The sequence below is a fragment of the Heterocephalus glaber genome, unplaced genomic scaffold, assembly GCF_053883595.1.
Source record: "Heterocephalus glaber isolate CG9 unplaced genomic scaffold, H.glaber_assembly_v1.0 deba00001587, whole genome shotgun sequence".
Lineage (NCBI taxonomy): Eukaryota > Metazoa > Chordata > Mammalia > Rodentia > Bathyergidae > Heterocephalus > Heterocephalus glaber.
The window spans coordinates 1484718-1504883 of NW_028258365.1; the positions used below are offsets into that span (position 1 = coordinate 1484718).

The window sequence follows — 20166 nt, forward strand, 5'->3', positions numbered from 1 at the left end:
GTTCCTGATGAACTTTGGGATATAAACACACTCAAATTTTAGAATCTTCAAAACACACGAACAACCAAAAATAATCACAAGCACATACATATACACACACACACACACACACACACACACACACACATTGACTATCTCTCTACATATGTCATATCATTATTTTGTTCCTCATCCTTTCCTGAATGGTCAACTTTACTCACATTTAAATCTCAGAATTACTTCCAGAATTCCTACCCTGATACCATATGCCTGATGCATCTTGTGTACACCTGGATGGATGCCTGTAGTCATCATTTGTCTTTCTAGAGCCTGACATTTGCTGTGCAGTCCTGGGGGCTGGACTTGTTCATCCACATGCTTAGGAGAGTGAGTCACCAGGAACACCCCCTCTGGCAGAGGGAAAGGCTCTCTGTGAAAAACCTTCTCAGCTAATGACATGTTCCTACCCTCTTCCCTCTGGGCCATCACAAGATGGTTCAACATTTAAAATTCTGAGTTAAAGTCTCATTAGCAAAGGCCATCTTGCAGCATCTACTTCTCCTGACTTTTGTTGTAACATTGTGTAAGGCCCTCTTAACATATTTTTTTTCAGTTTTTATTTTTTATTAGTACATGTTTCCATTAAATAATAATTACACTTCTTGTGGGGGACTGAAACATGCACAACACATCTCCGTTCTTTTCTCATCCCCTTTCCCTCCTCTCTCTTCCACTTCCCTCCATCTCCTGACCCCCTTTCCCATTTGAAAATGATATACATTCCTACTTCCTATCACCTACTTTTTTGTGCTCTTCATTTATATTTTGGGTTTTTCATATAAGAGAAACCATGAGGTATTTATACTTATGGAACTAGTTTATTTCACTTAATATTGAGGTCTCAAGCTATATCCATTTTCCTACAAATGACTCAAGTTTATCTTTATGGCACAGTAGTACTCCACTGGGTATAAATATCACATTTTTTATCCTTTCACCTTTTAGTGAACATATAGGCTGCTTCCAACATTTAGCTATTATGAATAGTGCTGCTAAAACCATGGGTACACCTGATAGAGAAATACAAACCAGAAAGAACAGGCATCATCAAGAAATCCAATAATAACAAATGCTGGTGAGGCTACAGGAAAAAGGAACATTTCTTCACTGTTGGTGAGAATATAAACTAGTACAGCCGTTCTGGAAGTGGTATGGAAATTCCTCAAAACACTAAAACTAAAAATTCCATTTGACCCAGATATTCCCCTTCTAGGTGTCTTCCTGAAACTGTTAACATATTTTAAATTACTAGGCGATTCCAAGCTCCAGCATTATTTACCTTCCCTTTTGAAACATCCAGGGGACTGAAGGTCTCCCCCATTAAAGTAAAGACGAGATGGAGGGAAGGAAGGAGAAGGACAGTTCTGGACCTGAGATGAGACTGAGATGTGGGGAGGGACTGAATATGACAGTGAGAGGGCAAGGGATGAAATAAAAGATACCCAGGTCCAAAAGCCTCACTGGATTTAATATAAAAATGGTAACTTGTCAAAAGATTAATTAAATAACTTGTAACATCTTTCCTCTATCTACCCAAACTCTTTAAAATTCACAGTTCATATATATATTTTCTCCACTTTTCTCAAGAGACAGAATTGATTCTCACAATAGGATTATATAAGTTGCATAGTTTAAAAAAGGAAAACATGTAACAAGATGAACTAATGCAATAAAGTTGATTGGATTGTGCAGGCATATGGCATCGCCATCTAGATAAATCACTGATCTCCTGGCCATCCTAAGCTAAGCAGACTAGGGGCAGTTTTCATTTTACAGTTGAGAAAACTGAGGTTCCAAGAGGTTAAGAGGTACGTGAGCCTTGGAGCTGCAAATAAATTGAAGATGGTGAAGGTAAAAGAGAGAAACATTAGATTTGCTCCTTTAAAAATGTTTCAGTGGGAGAAATGCAATCTTAATCAGCAAAGCATGCACATATTCAGCATCTACCTCTTAAAGTCCATCTCTACTTTTCCTGTGATAGAAATTTTACAAAAAGAAAGAGCAAGCATCACCTCAATGCCCCTCAGACAGCAAAATTTTTTTTCAGAGACCTGGGCCTCTCAAATAACTTGCTCCTCAAATACTCTTAAATTCTAAATTGGCAAGAAAATTGTTAAAGGCTTAACATCTCATACGCCCAGCACATATTTTTGTCAAAGATATGATACCATAAAATGTCTCCCTCTGTGTGTGTGTGTTTATGTAAGTGTGTGTATACTTTGCAGGGCTCCTGGATAATTAATACGCACTGACAAGCAATACACTGCCCTCCCTGACACCCCACACCTTCATGTTCCTCTTGCTCTTTCGGAGCTCTTCTCACCGTGTTTGCTCCTTTTGTTCATTTCCCTTAACTAGCTGTTGTTTTCAGGTGGTTCTATGAGCTGTATCACTTCTAAAGTACCTGTAACAACATTTTCCATTTGATCAAAATCATCAACAGGAGGGATTTCAGAGAGCTTCATGTCTACTCTACTGAATACTTTAAAGCATGCCCAGAAGTGAAACACTGGATTGGAACAATGAAAATACTTGTTGTATATAAGTAGTAGCAACACAGATGATTCTGAATTCTTCTTTTGAAACATAACTTTAATATTTTTACCTGGCTTGGCAATAAATAAGGAAATGTATTACAGGGCCTTGTAACTGTGGCATTTTTGCACTGGTGATATTTTTGTTTATATATCTGATTTATTTGATAATAAATCATTTTGCATCAAATAAATTTGATCAGAAATACAATTTCAATATATAATTTGACCCTATGGAAAAGTGTAATGTCTTTATTCATAATTTGTAGTATGACTGCTTTCCAGTATTTTTGGTGAAAAGCAGAGATTTTTTTTTTTATCATGTTTACTGTATTTCTCGGGACTAAACAGTGAGAAGCAAATGATGTGCAAAAGACTTACCCACTCTTCCTCGTCATAGTCTGAATGATGTGGTATGGAGTCCTGCCTTCTCATGGGCGGGGGTTGGTCCTGGGGGTGGCTCTCTTCTGCGCTGCTCTTGGGAGAGGGTGGTTTCTTAAGGATGCCTCCTGGCCTGGCCGTGTAGAGAGCTAAAAGAGCACTTCTGACCAGCTGATCTTTGAAGGCATGCACAAAAAGCTCTGTCTGGAAAGAAATTGACGAAGATTAGAAACACCCTGGTAGGCATCTCAGTATAGAGCTATGAAAAGGTCAACTGTAGATTTGTTGGTACTTAAGTAGTATGTATGGTGGAAAAAGGACTGGCACCAAAGAGAGAAAATGATTCATGCCAATCGATGAAAGATGGTTTGGTTTGGTTTGGGGATGTTGCCAAGGCCTTGAGTTTTCCTGTTTTAAAGTTAATGCTGAGGGTTTTTAATGCACTATAAACACCATCTGTCTCCTCACCCTCCTCTCTTTCAGCTCCAAATCCCGTCTTTGTGCATGAATTTCACTGGGGATAATCATTTGAATAGCACCTCTGTGCTGCATCTTTCAAGTAATTCCAAATACATCTTTAAATAAAATGGGATCAGACTATGTATTTTTTATTTTAAATATAATTAAAAGCCAAAGTAAAACAGACATATTATTTTAAAAAAAACAGCAAGGAAAACTTTTTTTTTAGCTGTGTGGACAAAACTCAGCATTAGAGATGACACAGCGCCCATCTAATGAAAACAACTGCCTTTTATACCTTGTTATCACCCCTCAAACTGTTGCCTCCGCCAAATTGTTTCAGTAATGCTCAACATTTAATGAGATTATTGTGAAACTTGGCATGGCAGATTTTACAAGCTGGTGGTAAGTACCCAGTACATATTCAAGTAATGATGGCTTCACAACGATAAAAATCTTTACAGCTGTACTTTGCAATTTCCTGATGAAATGTTTAATAGCATCACCCTGGAATAGACTGGAAGATGCTGTAATTGATTTTCTGTATTACAGTACACTGAATATGCATGTAGATTAATAACCTGTTTAAACCACAGAGAAATAAGGATTGATCCATATTGTCAATATATTATACTTCATAATCTGTTAGGCAGGAGCCCTTTAATATGGTATTATCTTGAATAATAATTGATGTCCCTACCATTTAATTTGGCACTCTTGGATATAATGCCAATTTAACCATTGCTGTAACTCAAGGTAATTATTTCTTGGTGCACTCTCAATATGCAGTTGACAGTGCCATGTTTAACTGATGCTTACTCAATTAGCTCTAAATCTTTCTCTTGTGAATGTCAGCAACTAAAGAAAATCAGCTAAACTTGGTGCAAAATAAATGCCTAATAAGACTTTGTCATGGTTGCAGAGTTAATTCGTTGTAATAGATTATAAAGTTCTAGAGTTGGAAGCAAGGGAGCTTGAAGTTGACCTTTGTGTTAATCAGATAAATGTAAGATGTGTGGAGATCTGTTTTAGCACAGTCTCCTTAATGTCAGCACAAGTGGAACAGGCTTCATGCTGTCTAACACATTCAGTAGCTTTTCCTTTTATTCCATGTCACTTACCACCTGCCATCACTCGAGATGTTTCTGCCCTTCTCTCCTCACTGCAGATCCCCATGTGTTGCGAAAAAAAATCAGTTCTCAGGACTAAATGTGCCCACAACTGCCCATGAAACTATCTTTTCTGCTGAATTTTATTGGCCATTTTTAACACTGTTAATATAGTAGTCATATTGAAGCCACTTTGAAGGTAAAACAACAGGCCAGAAATATGGAAAACTGAATAAATAATATTAAAAGATTAAAAATTTTGGAATGAATGAGAAAAACAAAAGTCAGCTTATACTGAAAAGGTACAAGAAGTATTCTTTGATGTTTGTAATGACATGTTAAAATGAGAAGAGATGATATAAAATATTCTGATGGAAAAATTGGCAAGATAGTATTTAAGCCAGCCAGTGTAGTTATAAGAAAATGGAAATATGTTGTTTACATAATTTTTCACATAGCATGGATGAATCCATCAATGTTAATTTAAATATTAAGATGCGAATTTACTACTATTCAGTTTAACCAAACTATTTTTTCTGTTGATTGGTTTTTGATTTATTTTTAGAAGAAAACAGCTTGCAGTCTTTGAATTCCTGCTACTAGAGCTCCAGACTCCACAATACCTACATAATTACTATGTAGCAGAATATCTATTAACACCAAATGAAATCTTCTACAGTACTTGTAATCATTTTCTTCGCCTAGCACACACACATGCAGAAATTCCACTTCATTTGTTTAAATCTCATTTGTGTTGATTTACCATCAAAGGCAAGAAAGATAATGAAGTCTTGTGACCCAGATTGTATAACACAGGGTTTTCTTCAGATAGCTAAACACAAGGTCAAAAAATATTATGCAAACACAGTAATAGCTGGTCTTCTACTGTGTCTATACTGAAATGTTTCTCTGGCTTCTTGGAAGTTCTTGAGATCATCAGGATATTGTTTTACATAATATCATGCTAGAAAATACTTAAATATTCCACTGCAATTATCCATGTGATCTGGTAAATAATCTTAATTTTCTTGGCCAGCACCATTGAAGACTTTGGATGTTTTACAGTCAAAATAAGTCAGTCTGAGGAGATTAATGTAATCACTCATGTTCTGGTCATATTTGTCAGTGTTTTCTTTTGTGCTTCATTCTCTTTGTTTGTTTTGTTTTGGTACCGGGGATCGAACTTGGGCTCTTGCGCTTGCGCAGCAGGCGACGAAACCACTGAGCTAAATCCCCGGCCCTGTGCTTCATTCTAATAGTTTATAAGGTTATGTGTGCAGGTTCAATATCTAGCTATTCTTGTGTAGTGATCAATCTACTGTTAATTCCATCCAGTATATAAATATTATTTCAAAAATCATGTTTTTACATTTTGTGAGTTCTATTGGACTATTTTTTAAAAGTCTTTCCTTATTCTTCTCTTCTTCTCATCCTCTTCATGTGCTTCTGCAATTTCCAATATACATGGAGTTTATTTAAAATTGTTATTTTAAAGTCCTTACCTGCTAATTTAATCAACTCTGATTTTCTGGATCTGTTTACACTCTTGATTTTTCTTTCCATTATGGGTCATATTTTCCTTCTTCATTGCATGTTTGAATGACAAGTACATGATATTTACATTCGTGATTGTTAGATTTTATTGTATTCTTTTAAAGAAAAATATGTTGCTCTGATGTGAAGTAAATTACTTTGGATCATTAGATGTGAAGAAAGTTACATCAAGATCATTAGAAATCTTCTTTTGAAGCCATATATTGTGGATTAAGAGCACCATTTATTTATTTATTTATTTATTTATTTATTTATTTATTTATTTATTGGTACTGGGGATCAAACTCGGGACCTTGCGCTTGCTAGGCAGGCAGCGGAACCACTGAGCTAAATCCCTGGCCCAGGAGCAACTTTTAATCTAGAACTAATTTAGCTCCACTTCCAGGGCCACATCTTCCTGTGGACTCCACTAAATTCTCTGGGCATTACAAGGTCTTTTCACTCTTCCGGGGGAAGATAAACCATTTTCCACATTATTTGATTGTCAGAAATCGTTTCATTGTTTTATATCACGTTTGTTTCCCTGGTAATCAGTAGTTTATTTTTACACATATAAAGATCAATATAAAAGTAAAGCCTTACAGGCATTCAGATACAGATATCCAAGACTTTTTCTTCAAGGAGCTCCCTCCTTTCTGATATTCCACTCTGTGAATTATATTTCAGATTTCCAAATTTTAGTCCTTGTCTCCTCAGCTTGAGAAGATACTGTTTGGGTCACATCTCCCTGTGCTACCCCCTGCAAAATGCCTTAAGAAGTAAGCTGGGCAATTTTAGAATCATGCTCTGTTACTGTTCTGTATTGTTGATTTTTCCAGTGTGTAAAACCACCTGCCCAGTTTTCTTTTTGTTGATAATATGTTTTTCCACCCATGTTTTTCCATCCTGGACAAAGCAGAAGTCCTCATTCTATACATTTTATATACAAGCCTCATTCTCAACACTAGCATACTTTCTTATCTTTATTTTTCCTATTCTTCAATTTTCTAATAAATGTAAATTGTGATTATTATATATTATTTCTCAATCAAGTGTTTACCACTCAAAGGGATTGTGATAAACCAGAAAAATAAGTTATAATCATGAAATTTCATCTTCTTCTAAACTATTATTCTCAAGTTCCTCTAGACCCTAGTATATATTATCATCAATCATAAACAAAGAAACAAACAACTCCTCTCATTAAGTTCTCCCTTTCAATAAAAAATTCATTCTGAGTAACTAAATAATCAACATAATAAGCATTTTCTTCTATATATATTTGTCTTCAAATTATTAGCACTGTAGCTTCTTGACATTGCTATTACAGAAACCAACATTTTTGAACAAAATCTTGAGTTGTTTTAGAATGAAATTATTTTTCAACACAATAGAATGCTGTGGTATAGTATACTAAGGTTAAAAGGATATTAGGAATTGGAATTTCTTAAATATATTGTGAGTATAGACTCTAATATTTGCATTTAATCATTTAATAAGTGTAATATTTTGAAACCTTTTATTGTTTTAAAGTGTTAGGTTCAAAAAGTTAAGGGCTGTGTCTATGTAGGATTTATCATGTAGCATCAAACATAGTACCATGCACAATTAGGTGCTCAATAGTGCTTTTGATGAGCAGGATAATAGTGACTTTCTAAACAAGATCTCTCACTGTCTTTGGAATGGAGAAATTGCTGGGCATTTGAAAGCAAATGTCATATATTATATACTACGGACATTTAGGACTTCATTTTTCTTATTATATCAGTTTGAATTTATTTTCTTTACATTTTTTTGCAAATTTTTTTTATAGAATAGCATACTTTTAGCCTAAGGAAAAGAAAAATGCATTTTTATCTCACTTCAGTACTAAATGTTTATATCTTGCATTAAAAGTTTGGCCTATTATTTATATTTTCTGTTGGAATTATTCAGATAGGCACAGAACATGATATAGGCCAGAGGACACAAAGTAGTAGCTATGTAGCAAAAACAAGTCTAGAGGTTTAATATATCACACAAGGAGGAAATGTCTTAACCCATTTACGCCAAATATTAAAATTTTGAATTTTTGCATGAAATCCATATGTATTACGTAAAAATTTCAAGGAACAAGAATTTGAAGATAAAACATTTTATTATGTTCTGTTTTCAGTGTTCCAAAACTGGATCACTAGGGATTGAAGGGTTAATAGTGTTCTATATTTGAGATTCATGCTAAATGAACAGATTTTGGATATTCTTGCCTCAGCCACCACCACAACAAAAGGAATAACAGTATGAGATAATAAATACATGATTTACTTCATCTTGGTAACCTTTTTACTATGTATCCCTATAGGATACATAATATCATACTGCATATCTTAAATAAGATCACACTGTATATCTTAAATAAACATAGTAAAAATTATTTTCAAAAAATGGGACTATCAATGAAGAAAGAAATTTTAACTGTAATCTGTACTAATTTTAAAAACACTGAAACTTAAAAAACAAAGCTTTTAGAATTTAACTCATACTAACATTAAATTAAAATTTATGACATTACTACAACTGTTCTTTAATGCTAAATTCATGGATTATGCTTAATTCTAAACCATGAGCTGCTTGCAGTCTCCATAGACTACTACTTTAGGTAATTCTTTGAAATTCCAGGCATGAATTCTTAAAAGAATGCATGGCTTGCAAACTTAACTTTAAAAAGATCTTCCAAGTTTAAAGGGCTGAGAGATTTATTAGTAGACAAAGGTTGTCTGCTCAGTAGAAAACATAAGGGGAAAGTTGGAGGAATGCTGGATTAAAGGAGCAGAAATATCCCCCCCATCACTGCAGCAAGTTGTAAATGATGTATGAAATGAAGAATCCCTGCCCAATGCACAGGAAGAATATAAATACTGCTCTGTAATCACTGCAATGATTGCTATTTGCTAAACTTTTTGCTTGGGTTAATCCAGAAAAAACTCACCTTATCTACAAATCCAAAAAAGAAATCAACCAAAATGAAAATGTATTATTTGACTGTATGCAAAAATCTCCTTATTTTTCCCCTAGTTCTAAAGACATAGTTGCATTACAATATCTGAGTGTTAAGGAATTTGTCCAAAAACAACAAAAAATTAAGTGTTAAGAAAAGAAATATCAAATACATATATCAGTATACATACCTGGCCTTGAGACCCTTGTTTTGTTTGAATCTATGGCTTGATTCTAGCTACATAATTGTTCATTTTTGTAACTTCTCTACAATTTAATTGTTTTCTTTTTAAACTCACTTGACTTTCATATATTAGCTAATTTTTAATGAAAGTAGATATTTTTCTTTATTCTCATAATATATGAAAATGTATAGTTTATTCTAACATATTAAATAAGTGCAAGTAACATTACAAATTAAGACATCTGCATTAAAATTAAAGAACAAGTAATGTCCAGGCTTTTACAAAAGTGTTCCTTAGTGTAAAGAACCACACTATAGATTTATTCTGGAATTATAATATGAGAATTTACTTTGGTCATCTTCTTCAAATGTGTATTTATTAAAAGTGTCTCATAATATATTACAAGATCTCAGAATACACAAATAAAGGAAAAGCACAGTGGTATTTTACTCCAGGATACTTGGTTTTATGTTTCGAATCATGCTGCAATTAGTGTTTTTCTGGCTTGGTTCTCTCTCTATGTTACACAGCTGCCCTAAGTAGTTAACGCAAGTTGATACTGAGTATTTGCTTCATGCCAGGTCATCTTTCCTCTCTGTAGACACAGGTACAAGTAATCATTAGATAAATTCAACCTTAAGTTCCACTATTTGCAAAGAATAACTAACATTTCTGGAAATTTTTAGAATCTTTTCCCAGTAAATAATTATGTACAAAGAAAACCGAACCACTAATGTGAATCCACATCAAAATTATGCTTTCAAATGAAGTGGCATTCCTATTCCAATAGCTTTATGTGCACAAAATTTAGGTGATCAAAAGAGGAAAATAAAGTATTTTTAAAAATCAAGTTTAATTTATTTACTAAGACTATAAATCAAAGTAAGTGACAGATGGCAAGAAAAATAGAAAATATTTACCAGTATATGTTTCATTTCCTATTAGAAAAACATAATGCTAACTAAGATTCGAAAAGAGAGTTAGGCCAATTCAATTTGATCCTGTGGCAATACTTTGAAGGTTACTTTTAACCTAGTCTCCTTCATGTTTCCAGATGGTATGCAGAAAGCAACACCAATGGGAATGGAAGTATTTCATTTTCCCCACTGTAGTGACGATTTGGATCTTACCTTTTCTGAAAGCATCTTTAAAGAATTCTTCAAGCTGTCTGGAGAATGTTGGCTTGCAGAATTAAGCAGTAGGTCTGCATGGGTTGCTATAAGAGGTTGTAGTTGATTGATGTTACTGAGAACTTCTTTTGCTTTTGCTGTGTTTTCAGGTGAATAGTAAATAAACTGATATCCAGTACTGTAACAACACAGATAACAGTATGTTACACAAAAAGCAGAAAAAATTTGCAGCCCTTATTATCAAATGGTCACTGATAAACACAATGACAAATGCCATTAATTCTAATTGAACAAATAAGAACTGTTGTAAGAATGTTTCACACTGTCCCAACAGTTTTTAAGTAAAGAGACGTGGGTACTTTTTAATGCTGGGTAAAATAAGTCTAGTTTTGAGGGTTGGGGATTTAGCTCAGTGGTAGATCGCTTGCCTAGCAAAAAAATTAAAAAACAAAAGAGTAAAAAAAAACACTCTTTGCTCAACCACTTGGAAGATTCTATATTATTATACACATCAAATATTAGTATTCAAAAGTATTATTAATATTATTCTGCACTTGAGGCCACGCAGTACAGAGAGAAAAGTGTGATCTTTTATATTCCAGTCAATCTTAATGTAATACTTGCTTGCCACTTACTAGCAATTTGACCTTGGGAATAATTATCCAAACAATTCTAAGAGGTAGGGAAGGTGAGAGATCATTACTATAAAGTGCCTAAAATTGCATTTGGTACTACCTATATTTTCCCCCATGATACTAAGCAAGTGAGAGAGGGAATGAATATTAATAGCTGAAAGACGGGGAGAAAATAAATTAATACCAGGTAGGCAAATGGCTATTGTTATTGGATATAAAAACATTTATAGCATTAATAATCCATTATGTTATTTTATCACCACCCTTTTCATTCCTTATGGTTTTCCATCTGTCCGGTAAAGAAATTTAAAATTGATTATTAATCAGAGAACATTTGACTTCCATAAATATTATCTAAAACAGATCAAGAATGCTATGGGAGTAGGGATTCCAGGAAGCAAAGGAATCTTTGGCCAGTTTCATTAGGAAAGACAGAGGGAGAGTTCCTGAAGATTCAGTAGTGAAAGAAGTGAAACAAGGAAGCATGGAGGAAGGCAGAGGGAGGACATGGCTGGTGCCTTCACTTGCTTGGTGCCAGAACACCCTTTTACATCTAACTGTAAAAATGGTTTTCACAATACTTTGTAATCTCGCCAAGGTACAAGCCTAGCAGGTGCTGAGTAGTTACTAAATATTACTGAATATTTCCCCAGCAGTTACCAGCTCAAATATTTAAATTTCCCACAATTCCATTTTTTATTTTGAAAAATTAGAAATCAATAACATGATCATAACTGAGAGGCATTCTTTCTCCTACTTTTAGGTGAAATTATCAGAATCTTTAAGGAGAAGATATGCTATTGCGAACATAGAAGAAATAGTCCTCATATTTTATCAAAATTTTTAAAAATGATTAAAAGGAATGTCCGTGGAGGCTTGAGCTATTCAGAAGACAGGAAAAGAAGTCAATGAGGGTGACAGGATAAAGGCTAAGAAATACATGACTCATAAGGATTTGCCCTCAATTCTTACTTGTAGATTTTTAAATGTCAGAAAAATTTAAAACATACCTTAACTATTTATCATAGATTTTAATAAAGATTAAGGAAAGAGACAAATAACAATCTAGAAGTAGAGAAAAGAAAAAAAATCCCTATGTATGACTTTTGTCTATTTCTAGTTTGTTGTGTGCTTGGGATTGAAATCTATAGATTAAAAATCATGAAGTATTCCTTGGTACTCAGGCTATGAAGCGCAAGCTACCACAGTCTTTTATAAATCAAAGAACCCAATGTTATTTTTGCAAAGAAAACAATTATCTGAGTGTATTAATGTGCCCCTGGGTGCGAGAGGTGACAATTGTACCCCAGGACACTGGCAGCAGAGAGGAACTCTGGCTATAGACCTAACACAGAGAGCCACTTCTGGCAGATGCTCTGTGAGCTCTTTGCTAGCCTGCTCGTCTGTCACTGGTTGCTTTCTGGTGTGGTCTTACGGGTACTTGCAGGTTCCCAAGTGCTTAGCCCTTGGAAAGCGAGAGTGCTGAGTTCATGTGGCTGCCACCTTTCTCTTCTCTTGACTCCTCATTTTGATTATGTCTCTTCTGGTCTCTCATGTACTCGCTCCTACTCATTCTTTTTGAAACTTCCTCTACTAGCTTCTCTTCTGTTATTCTTTCCTGGCAATTCATGGTTACTTTATTCATGAGTATTATCTATTTTCATCATCTTTTCTGCATATTTCTTACTCTACAAATTCCCTTAGAATCTCCCCTCCATTTGATTCTATAGCATATATTTCCAAGATTTCTTTCTTACATGTTCTTTTTGCATATCTAGACTGGTGGTCCTCAAATATGAGCATGTACAAAATTCACTCAGGACAAAATTCACTGAGAACAGGGCTTGAGTATTAAAAACATGATGCCTTGGCAGTACCTAGAGATTTTGTGTCAGTAGACCGTAGCATTTGTAGTAAGTCTCAGGAGGTCCTGATGCAAGTAAACAAGGAACCAGCTTTAGAGACTCCTGCTGCCACCGTTTGGAATTTAAGATACTCTCTTGTCCCTGGAGCATGCCACACAGACTCTGACAAAAGAAGCTACACTAATTTTCTTAATATATTTTACGAGGCTACTTTTACTTTCTATGATTGTATACAAGTTTCTCTCTCGTCCCTTCTCGCCTAACATGGCCTATGATGCTTTCATCTATTCCTTCCCATTGGACTTCCTTTCCCAAAATACTCTTCAGTCACCAATATAGGGCATGTTGAAAAATAACCTTTTTATCAGTTACTTAACAGGCACTGGTTTTTCTGGTGATGTTTTTTAAATGACAATAAAGTGCGAATAAAAAATTTATACTTAGTGAGAATAAAAGATTCATTTTCCACAATTAAAGTTAATGTTGGTGTCCAGGAAGAAATAATATGGCATGAAAGAAAATATTGCCACCTACAAAATAATTTTAAGTACACATAAATTCCATATACCTGTTCACTGCTTTACTCTTTAAACATGTCATACATTTAACAGTTATAGCTTCTTAAATGGATAGTCATGACTATAATTTAATTATCTAGAGAAAAAGAATATAACTAAACTCTATTTTATAATGGTTTGAAATTTAAACTCAATCCTAACACTTGAATCAACAATCAGTCAGATATAACCAAAAGAAAGAGAAAATATTTCATGGGATAAAATAATTTGTACAATATAACTATATAACAAATTATGAATAATAAAAAATAGAAATTAAATTATTATTCTATTGATAAAACATTGACTTAAGTTGTACTTATTTAAATACTTTAATAAGTTTAATACCAACTTAAGTTGATACACAATACACACATCCATATTTTTGTGTATATGTAGTGGAACTAGGAGTGTTTTGTTCTGGAAATGTAAATTCAGAGAAAGAAAACAGTAAAATAATATTCATGTTCATAAACTATTGTTAACCAAAATACAAGTACAACAAGAACCCGTGCATTCTTGAGCTCGTAGCCTGCCTCAGTCTCTTTTTCCCATCCTCTCTTAGTCCCCGTCCTCTAGTGTTGTTATGCTCCAGGACCCTGTCCTTGGAACTCTTGTCTTTTTAGCCCTACATTTCTCCTAAGTGAGTTTGTGTATTAATCTGGTGATGTAAATGCCTCACTTACAGCTATTGTTCCCAAATGCAAACCTCTGGCCTAGACACTTTGCTTGAATTGCAACGAAAACAAAAGTTGACCCTTGACACCTGAGACTGAACAGGTCTCAAATTGCTCCCACTCTGCTTCCCATTATCAACCCCCAGCTCTACTTCAGTCTTTTTATGTGCATGGCATTGTCATTTAATGACCCTACTCTTCCTTTCCTACCTTTGTCTAGTTTTGCAGAAAATCCTGCCTTTTTCTTTCAAATATACCCAGAACCCACCCACTTGTCTCCAAGTTCACAGCAGTCATCCCAGCTCAAGTTACCATCATTTTCTTTCATCATGATTTATCCACTAACCTACAAACTGGTCTTCCCACTCCTCTCCTTACATGTACTTGGGGAGAAATGACACTTGAGGCATTAAAATTCTTGACTTATGCTTAGGGTTTGAAGGAGGCAGGCAAGGAGCAAGAAATAAAGTAGTTCTTCCTTAGCTCCCTAACCATATTCTGGACCCACATTGTGACTTACCTGTTTCTCTCCTCCTTTTCTCTCCCCATATCCTGCATCCCTTATTCCTTAAACCATTTGGTTAAGCAAGCTACAGTTCTGGGCAGTGGAGTTATGGAAAAATATAGGTAACAGATCAGTATACAAGAAGGGAAAGTAGAAGGAAGAGACAGAGGAAGAGTGGCTGGGGCCCAAGAGAGTGGGAGTTAATGAATTTAAGAAAGCATGCTTCAGAGTGGTGTATCTCTACTTCTGTAGCAGAGTTAAAAATCCAGAGAGAAACCCAGCGACTGGTGTTTCTACTTATTTTTTCCCAAATCAAGCATTACTCCCAAAACACAGACTGTCTTATTCAGAAGGAGGGAAAGACATGCTTTCACTTCTAACCCAGAAGGAAACCAGGTGGATAATAAATGAAAATTTGCACCTTACTGCACTTGAAAGTACCCTTCTGGCTTCACAGGGTTTAACAACATGCTTCATGAAATTGCAGAAGTCAAAATCATACCACTCTGCTCTTCCCTGTGCATCCTTTCAGTTGTCTGTTAGAAATGGGGCTTAGAGCAAAGAACTAGAAGGAAAATGATGTTTTGTTTATCTACACTGAGATTCATTTATGTAATTAAATGAGTAATATGATCTGTGTTTAAAGTGATGTTCATTTTTAAGCTATTCTTGTTATAAATATCTTGGTTTCAGTGTTTTAATCAAAGCTGATTCTGCCATTTACTATTTCTGTGAGAAGTGATGCTAATTAAGTGAGAAAAAAACACCTTAATGTTCATTTCTGCTCCATTTGCCACCTTATAGAAATTTATTTGTGTGTTCTGATCACAATGGTTTCTACTATCCCACTTTTAATTTTTTAGTTCTAACCTGTGGTTTCTTAACCAATAAGACCCTCCCTTTTTCATATGTATCTCTTATTCTTGTTCTAATAAAAGTGTTTTTCAGGCACTATTACATGCTTGTTTACTAAACAAAGCCCAGCATGTATTTCACCTCCTTCCATAGCCTGTTTCCACTGTCCTGAATGCATCTGCCCTGATTTTCTTTCTCAGCTCCCAAGGGCTTCGTCAATTGAGTTTGTAACTCATTTGGATTCTGGAATTTTCAGTCACTCTTCTACCAAGGTGTTATGGAACCAGGCCAGGTCTGTTGATTTCCTCCAACCTCAAAAACTTTTCTACTGCACTTTGGACCCTCTATTCTCATGTGTCTAATCAAGGAATAAAACAAGGTGCAAAAATTGAAACCATTTCCAAATACACTGTATACATAACCATTCCCTTGACAGCAAACAGTTATTTCCCATTAACTTTCTGTGGTGATGGAAATGCCCTAAAATTTGATCGTGATGATGACTGCACAACTCTGTAAATTTATTAAAACTCATTGAATTGTACCCTCATAATAGATTATTTTATGGTAGGCAAATTGTATTAGAAGGCATCTCTTTCTAAAAAAGCAATTCCTAGTATATGATATTTTAGTGTTGCTGATCATGATTCAGGGATAAGAACAGGAAAACTGAAAGCACATTTATGAGCTATTTAGTTGATTCTCTATGGTATAAGCTGATGATAATTTAAGAGGGTCTTAAGTCAGTAATTTATACCATATAATTGATCCTAATAATACAATATCTGTTTCTCTATCACTATAATAGGTAACAATTTGGGGTCATACAATAGGTTTAGCATTATGCTAACTATATTTTATGGATTATATTATTTAATCTTGACAAGAAGTTTAATCTGTATCAAGAAGTCTTGATAAGGAAATATTATTTCATTATGTGGATATAGAAATTAAAGCCTGAGTGTTCTGACTCACACAGTATGTAGTGCAGAGCCTGGATTCAATCTCAGATCTTTGTTAATACACAGTTTGAACTTCTAATTATATTTTACTAGCTTTTAATTACAGTATTGAACAATTTACATTTGAACAAAGTAAAGCCATAAATAATACAGGAAACATCTTTAGTAATACTGTAATGGATAAAGCTTATAAATATTAAAATAAAATATAACTGAAATTTTCATCTATTATTTAAAACAATGTTCATTAGACAAGATGTATGATTTGATTTTAAAACCCAGATTAAGGTAAAGAAAGAATTTTGGAATTGTCTCACTGTAAATTACTTTCAACAAATAGTGCTACTCGGTCGATGCACTGAAGCAAAAGGTCATAGGTAATAGCAAGAAAATAAGTGAATATGTATGACGATGCCTGCCCACTAGATGCTGTACCAGGATTGGCAGGATAGAAAAAGAAAAGGAGAAAAGATTTTTGCCTGGAATTTTCTTCACCAGATCCTGCAAATCGAAGGCTCTAGATTCATGATGTATGTTAATAACCTGAGGGGTATAATCTCAGGGATGCTTACTAACCACATCCCACCTTAAGCACTTTGTAGATGAAGAGTGTTTTGATGTTAATTAGTTTCCAAGTTCGCTGTAAGGACAAACTGCAAAGGGGTTTTATAAAGACATTTCTCTCACTTAAAAAAATAAAAATTAAAATAAACGGAGAAGAGAAAAACAAGAGAACTCATGATGATATTATCTATTTGATCCTTAAAATGACTATAAATATCATGTACTATGGGTATGTACTAATAAAAAAGAAAAATAAAGCTAAACAAAACATAGATAACATGTCTGGATTCAAGATATGCTTTGTAGTGAACATGTTCTGACTGAAGGAAGTTGAAAAAAACGTGTGGAAGGATAACTTGAGAATAAAGACAGAAGTCTAATTTTGCCTTTCCAGGTACTGCTAATCTGATCTTTGATTCTCTGCATTTTCATCAATAGTAAAACTAACAGAAAATTAGTGTCTGAAATTCTCTGTAATTTCTTAGATTTAAAAGCTTCTTCAATAAAGAAAACAAGAGATTCAATGATATGATTTTATTTCCCCACACTTCATACTTAATATAGATGACTGACTTTATATTAAGTAGGCAATTGTATAGAGGAAATGCTTTATGCTTTATTTCCTCTATTCCATTTCCCAGCTATCTTGGCATTTATACATATAAACCAGAAGCTTAAGAGACCTCTAGCCCTGGCCAGGCTCCCTCAAGCCCTCATCTAGTTGGATTTGAATTATGCTGAATGTTTCCTTAAAGCACCCACCTCCATAGTTAGCCATTTCTCCTCATCATCACTAATACAGGAGTCTAATTTTTCTCCATTGCTCAACTATCATGTGTAAATTTTTAAGTCAGTACTAAAAAAATACTAATAATCTTGCAAAAAAATAAGTAGCTCTATAGGTTCAATTTCAAATCTCTGAAATATGTAAGTGTCCTGATAATTATATTTGGATGACTTTCTTTTTTGCTATTCCTATCATTGGGATAATGATATTAAGCATTTAGATTAACAGAGAGCTTTACAACTATTCTGGAAATGACTTAGTGTTTATCCTGAGTAGGAAAGCTCTCCCTTGGATTCCATGCATATTAGTTGAGATGAGGTACTATGTCATGGTTTAAAGCAGGCTTGTCCAACCCATGGCCTGTGGACCACATGAATCCCTGCAGAGCTAGTAACATCCCATAGGGATTTACCTCAGTGGTTTCGTCGCCCACTGTGTAAGCGCAAGAACCCGAGTTCGATCCCCGGTACCAAAAAACAAAAAACAAACAAACAAACAAACATGGCCTCACAAAACTGGCAACTTCCAACATCACTATGTGATTGTATTGATATTTTTCATGACTTGATTGCTTGTGCACAGGTGATGAGGGAATGCCGTGTAGGGGACAGCGCAGTGCCCACCATGTGTGTCAGTAAACGTGAAGACCGGGTGGATCAAATGTTGAATGTGCTTGTGCCACTAACTAAGGAGAGGGCTGAGATGGCTGGTGACAGTATTTCCACCTACCTCCATGTGCCTGTGTGCCTGTCAAGACAGGTGTTTATTGTTATTAAGCATGTATGTAGGTTTCCTTATATAATTACTAAACTTGGGTTGATGTTATAATTTAGGAAGTTAAAATATAAAAAAACTGAAGGAAGTTTTATTATTTATGTACATTAGCTATTTTATATATTTTACATGTAGTACCACACAATTCCTCTATACTCAATTCAACCTAGCGAAGTCAAAAGGCTGGTCACCTATGGTGTAAAATACTGTTTCAGTTTATAGTGAAGGGGAAATGTAACTCTTGATTTACAGAAAATAAATCCCCAGACTATGTTATCTTTTCATATTCAGTTTTTAAAATAAGCATAAGTAAATGCTTCTTTCTATAATTTGCTTCTTAGATTTAACATTTAAGTCCTAATGTTCTCAACTCGATCTCTGTTTTGTCAAAAGCAGAATCATCTTAAATGCTGTGTAAAATTTAAACATTTAATTGCAAATTCACATTAACCAAATTATTTTCCTGAGAAATTGTGATGATTCGTTTACTTAACAAGTCTTTCCTTTAAAAAGCTAAAGATTTTAACCATGATTTTCAACAATGAAGCTACAGTAACAATATAGCAAGTCAGGAGAAATCACCTAAAGTACATCAATCAACAGTGCAAATAAAGAAACCCAAGAGTGAGTTCAGTGCTTTCAGAATCTCACAATTCAAACAGCTTTATGTTTTTCTCTTTTCAGACATTGCTATCTTCACCAGATTTAGTACCACTATAAATTCTAGTCATTTAGCAAGTATATTTTCATTTGTGATTAAGTTCTTCATTTTTAAACCGGAGACTTAGTTTTTCAAAATTCTGGCCTGCCACACAGTATTTTTGTCACATCACTCACACACACACACACACAAACACACACACACACACACACACACACACCACAGTGCTTTCTAAGTAAGCTTCAGTCTCATAAGCTCTTGGATGGGTCATTAGAAGAAGGTCACCAGTTTTTACACGTTATGTCACCATGGCGCTACTAATATTGAATCAGGTATTAACTTGGCTATTTTTACTAAAAATCATCACCTTTCTTCTTTCAGAACACGTAAAAGTGTATTTTCTCTTTCTAGTGAGGTGCAAGTAAATAAAGACTACCATTCTAATATTTATGGAATGGCGGTTTTAAAAACCCTACAAGACATTTTCTACAAATGCCTGTTTCTCATTCCTAATGATTCCTAATTCCACAAACTGTCTCTGCCTGTGACCTAATTCAGACTCCCATTCTCTTCAAACAGAGGTATATGTTCTGTGCTCTACTCCCAGGGCAGGCAGTCCTTGCCCTTTGTTTGTTCACTCACTCAATACACTTATTCTTGCAACTAACACTTATCAAGTTAGTTCCCTGGGTCCTGTGGGTAAAACAGGAGGGGACAGTCCATGCTGTCGGGATAGGTGCAATCTCCAGGGATGCTTGTATGCCTGAGGCTCCCAGCAGAACTGAATTCTAAGGTACAAGTGACAAGGTTCCCTCTGGTTCACTACGGTGTGAACAGAAGAGATGACAGTGGAGGTGGTGAGAGATTAAGCTGGAGAAGAAGGCAGAGCCAAATCACGCATGGATACAGTACTCTGATAACCAGAGGTTTTGCTCTCCGTGGTTTCAGTTATCTATGCCCAACTGTGGTGAAAATATT

At 34.8% G+C, this 20166-nt stretch overlaps 1 protein-coding gene across 28 annotated transcripts in view; it reads right to left on the reverse strand.

The window, feature by feature from the left end:
• The window catches only part of Inpp4b (inositol polyphosphate-4-phosphatase type II B), a 1082298-nt gene that overhangs the window by 118867 nt on the left and 943265 nt on the right, over positions 1–20166 (reverse strand). For all 28 annotated transcript variants that reach the window (XM_087193385.1, XM_087193387.1, XM_021247702.2 and 25 more), the window contains 2 exons: positions 10347–10524; positions 2955–3158 (listed from right to left, as the gene is read on the reverse strand). In XM_087193385.1, coding sequence (XP_087049511.1) covers positions 2955–3158; positions 10347–10524 — 382 coding nt within the window. The remainder of the gene's footprint in view (positions 1–2954; positions 3159–10346; positions 10525–20166) is intronic.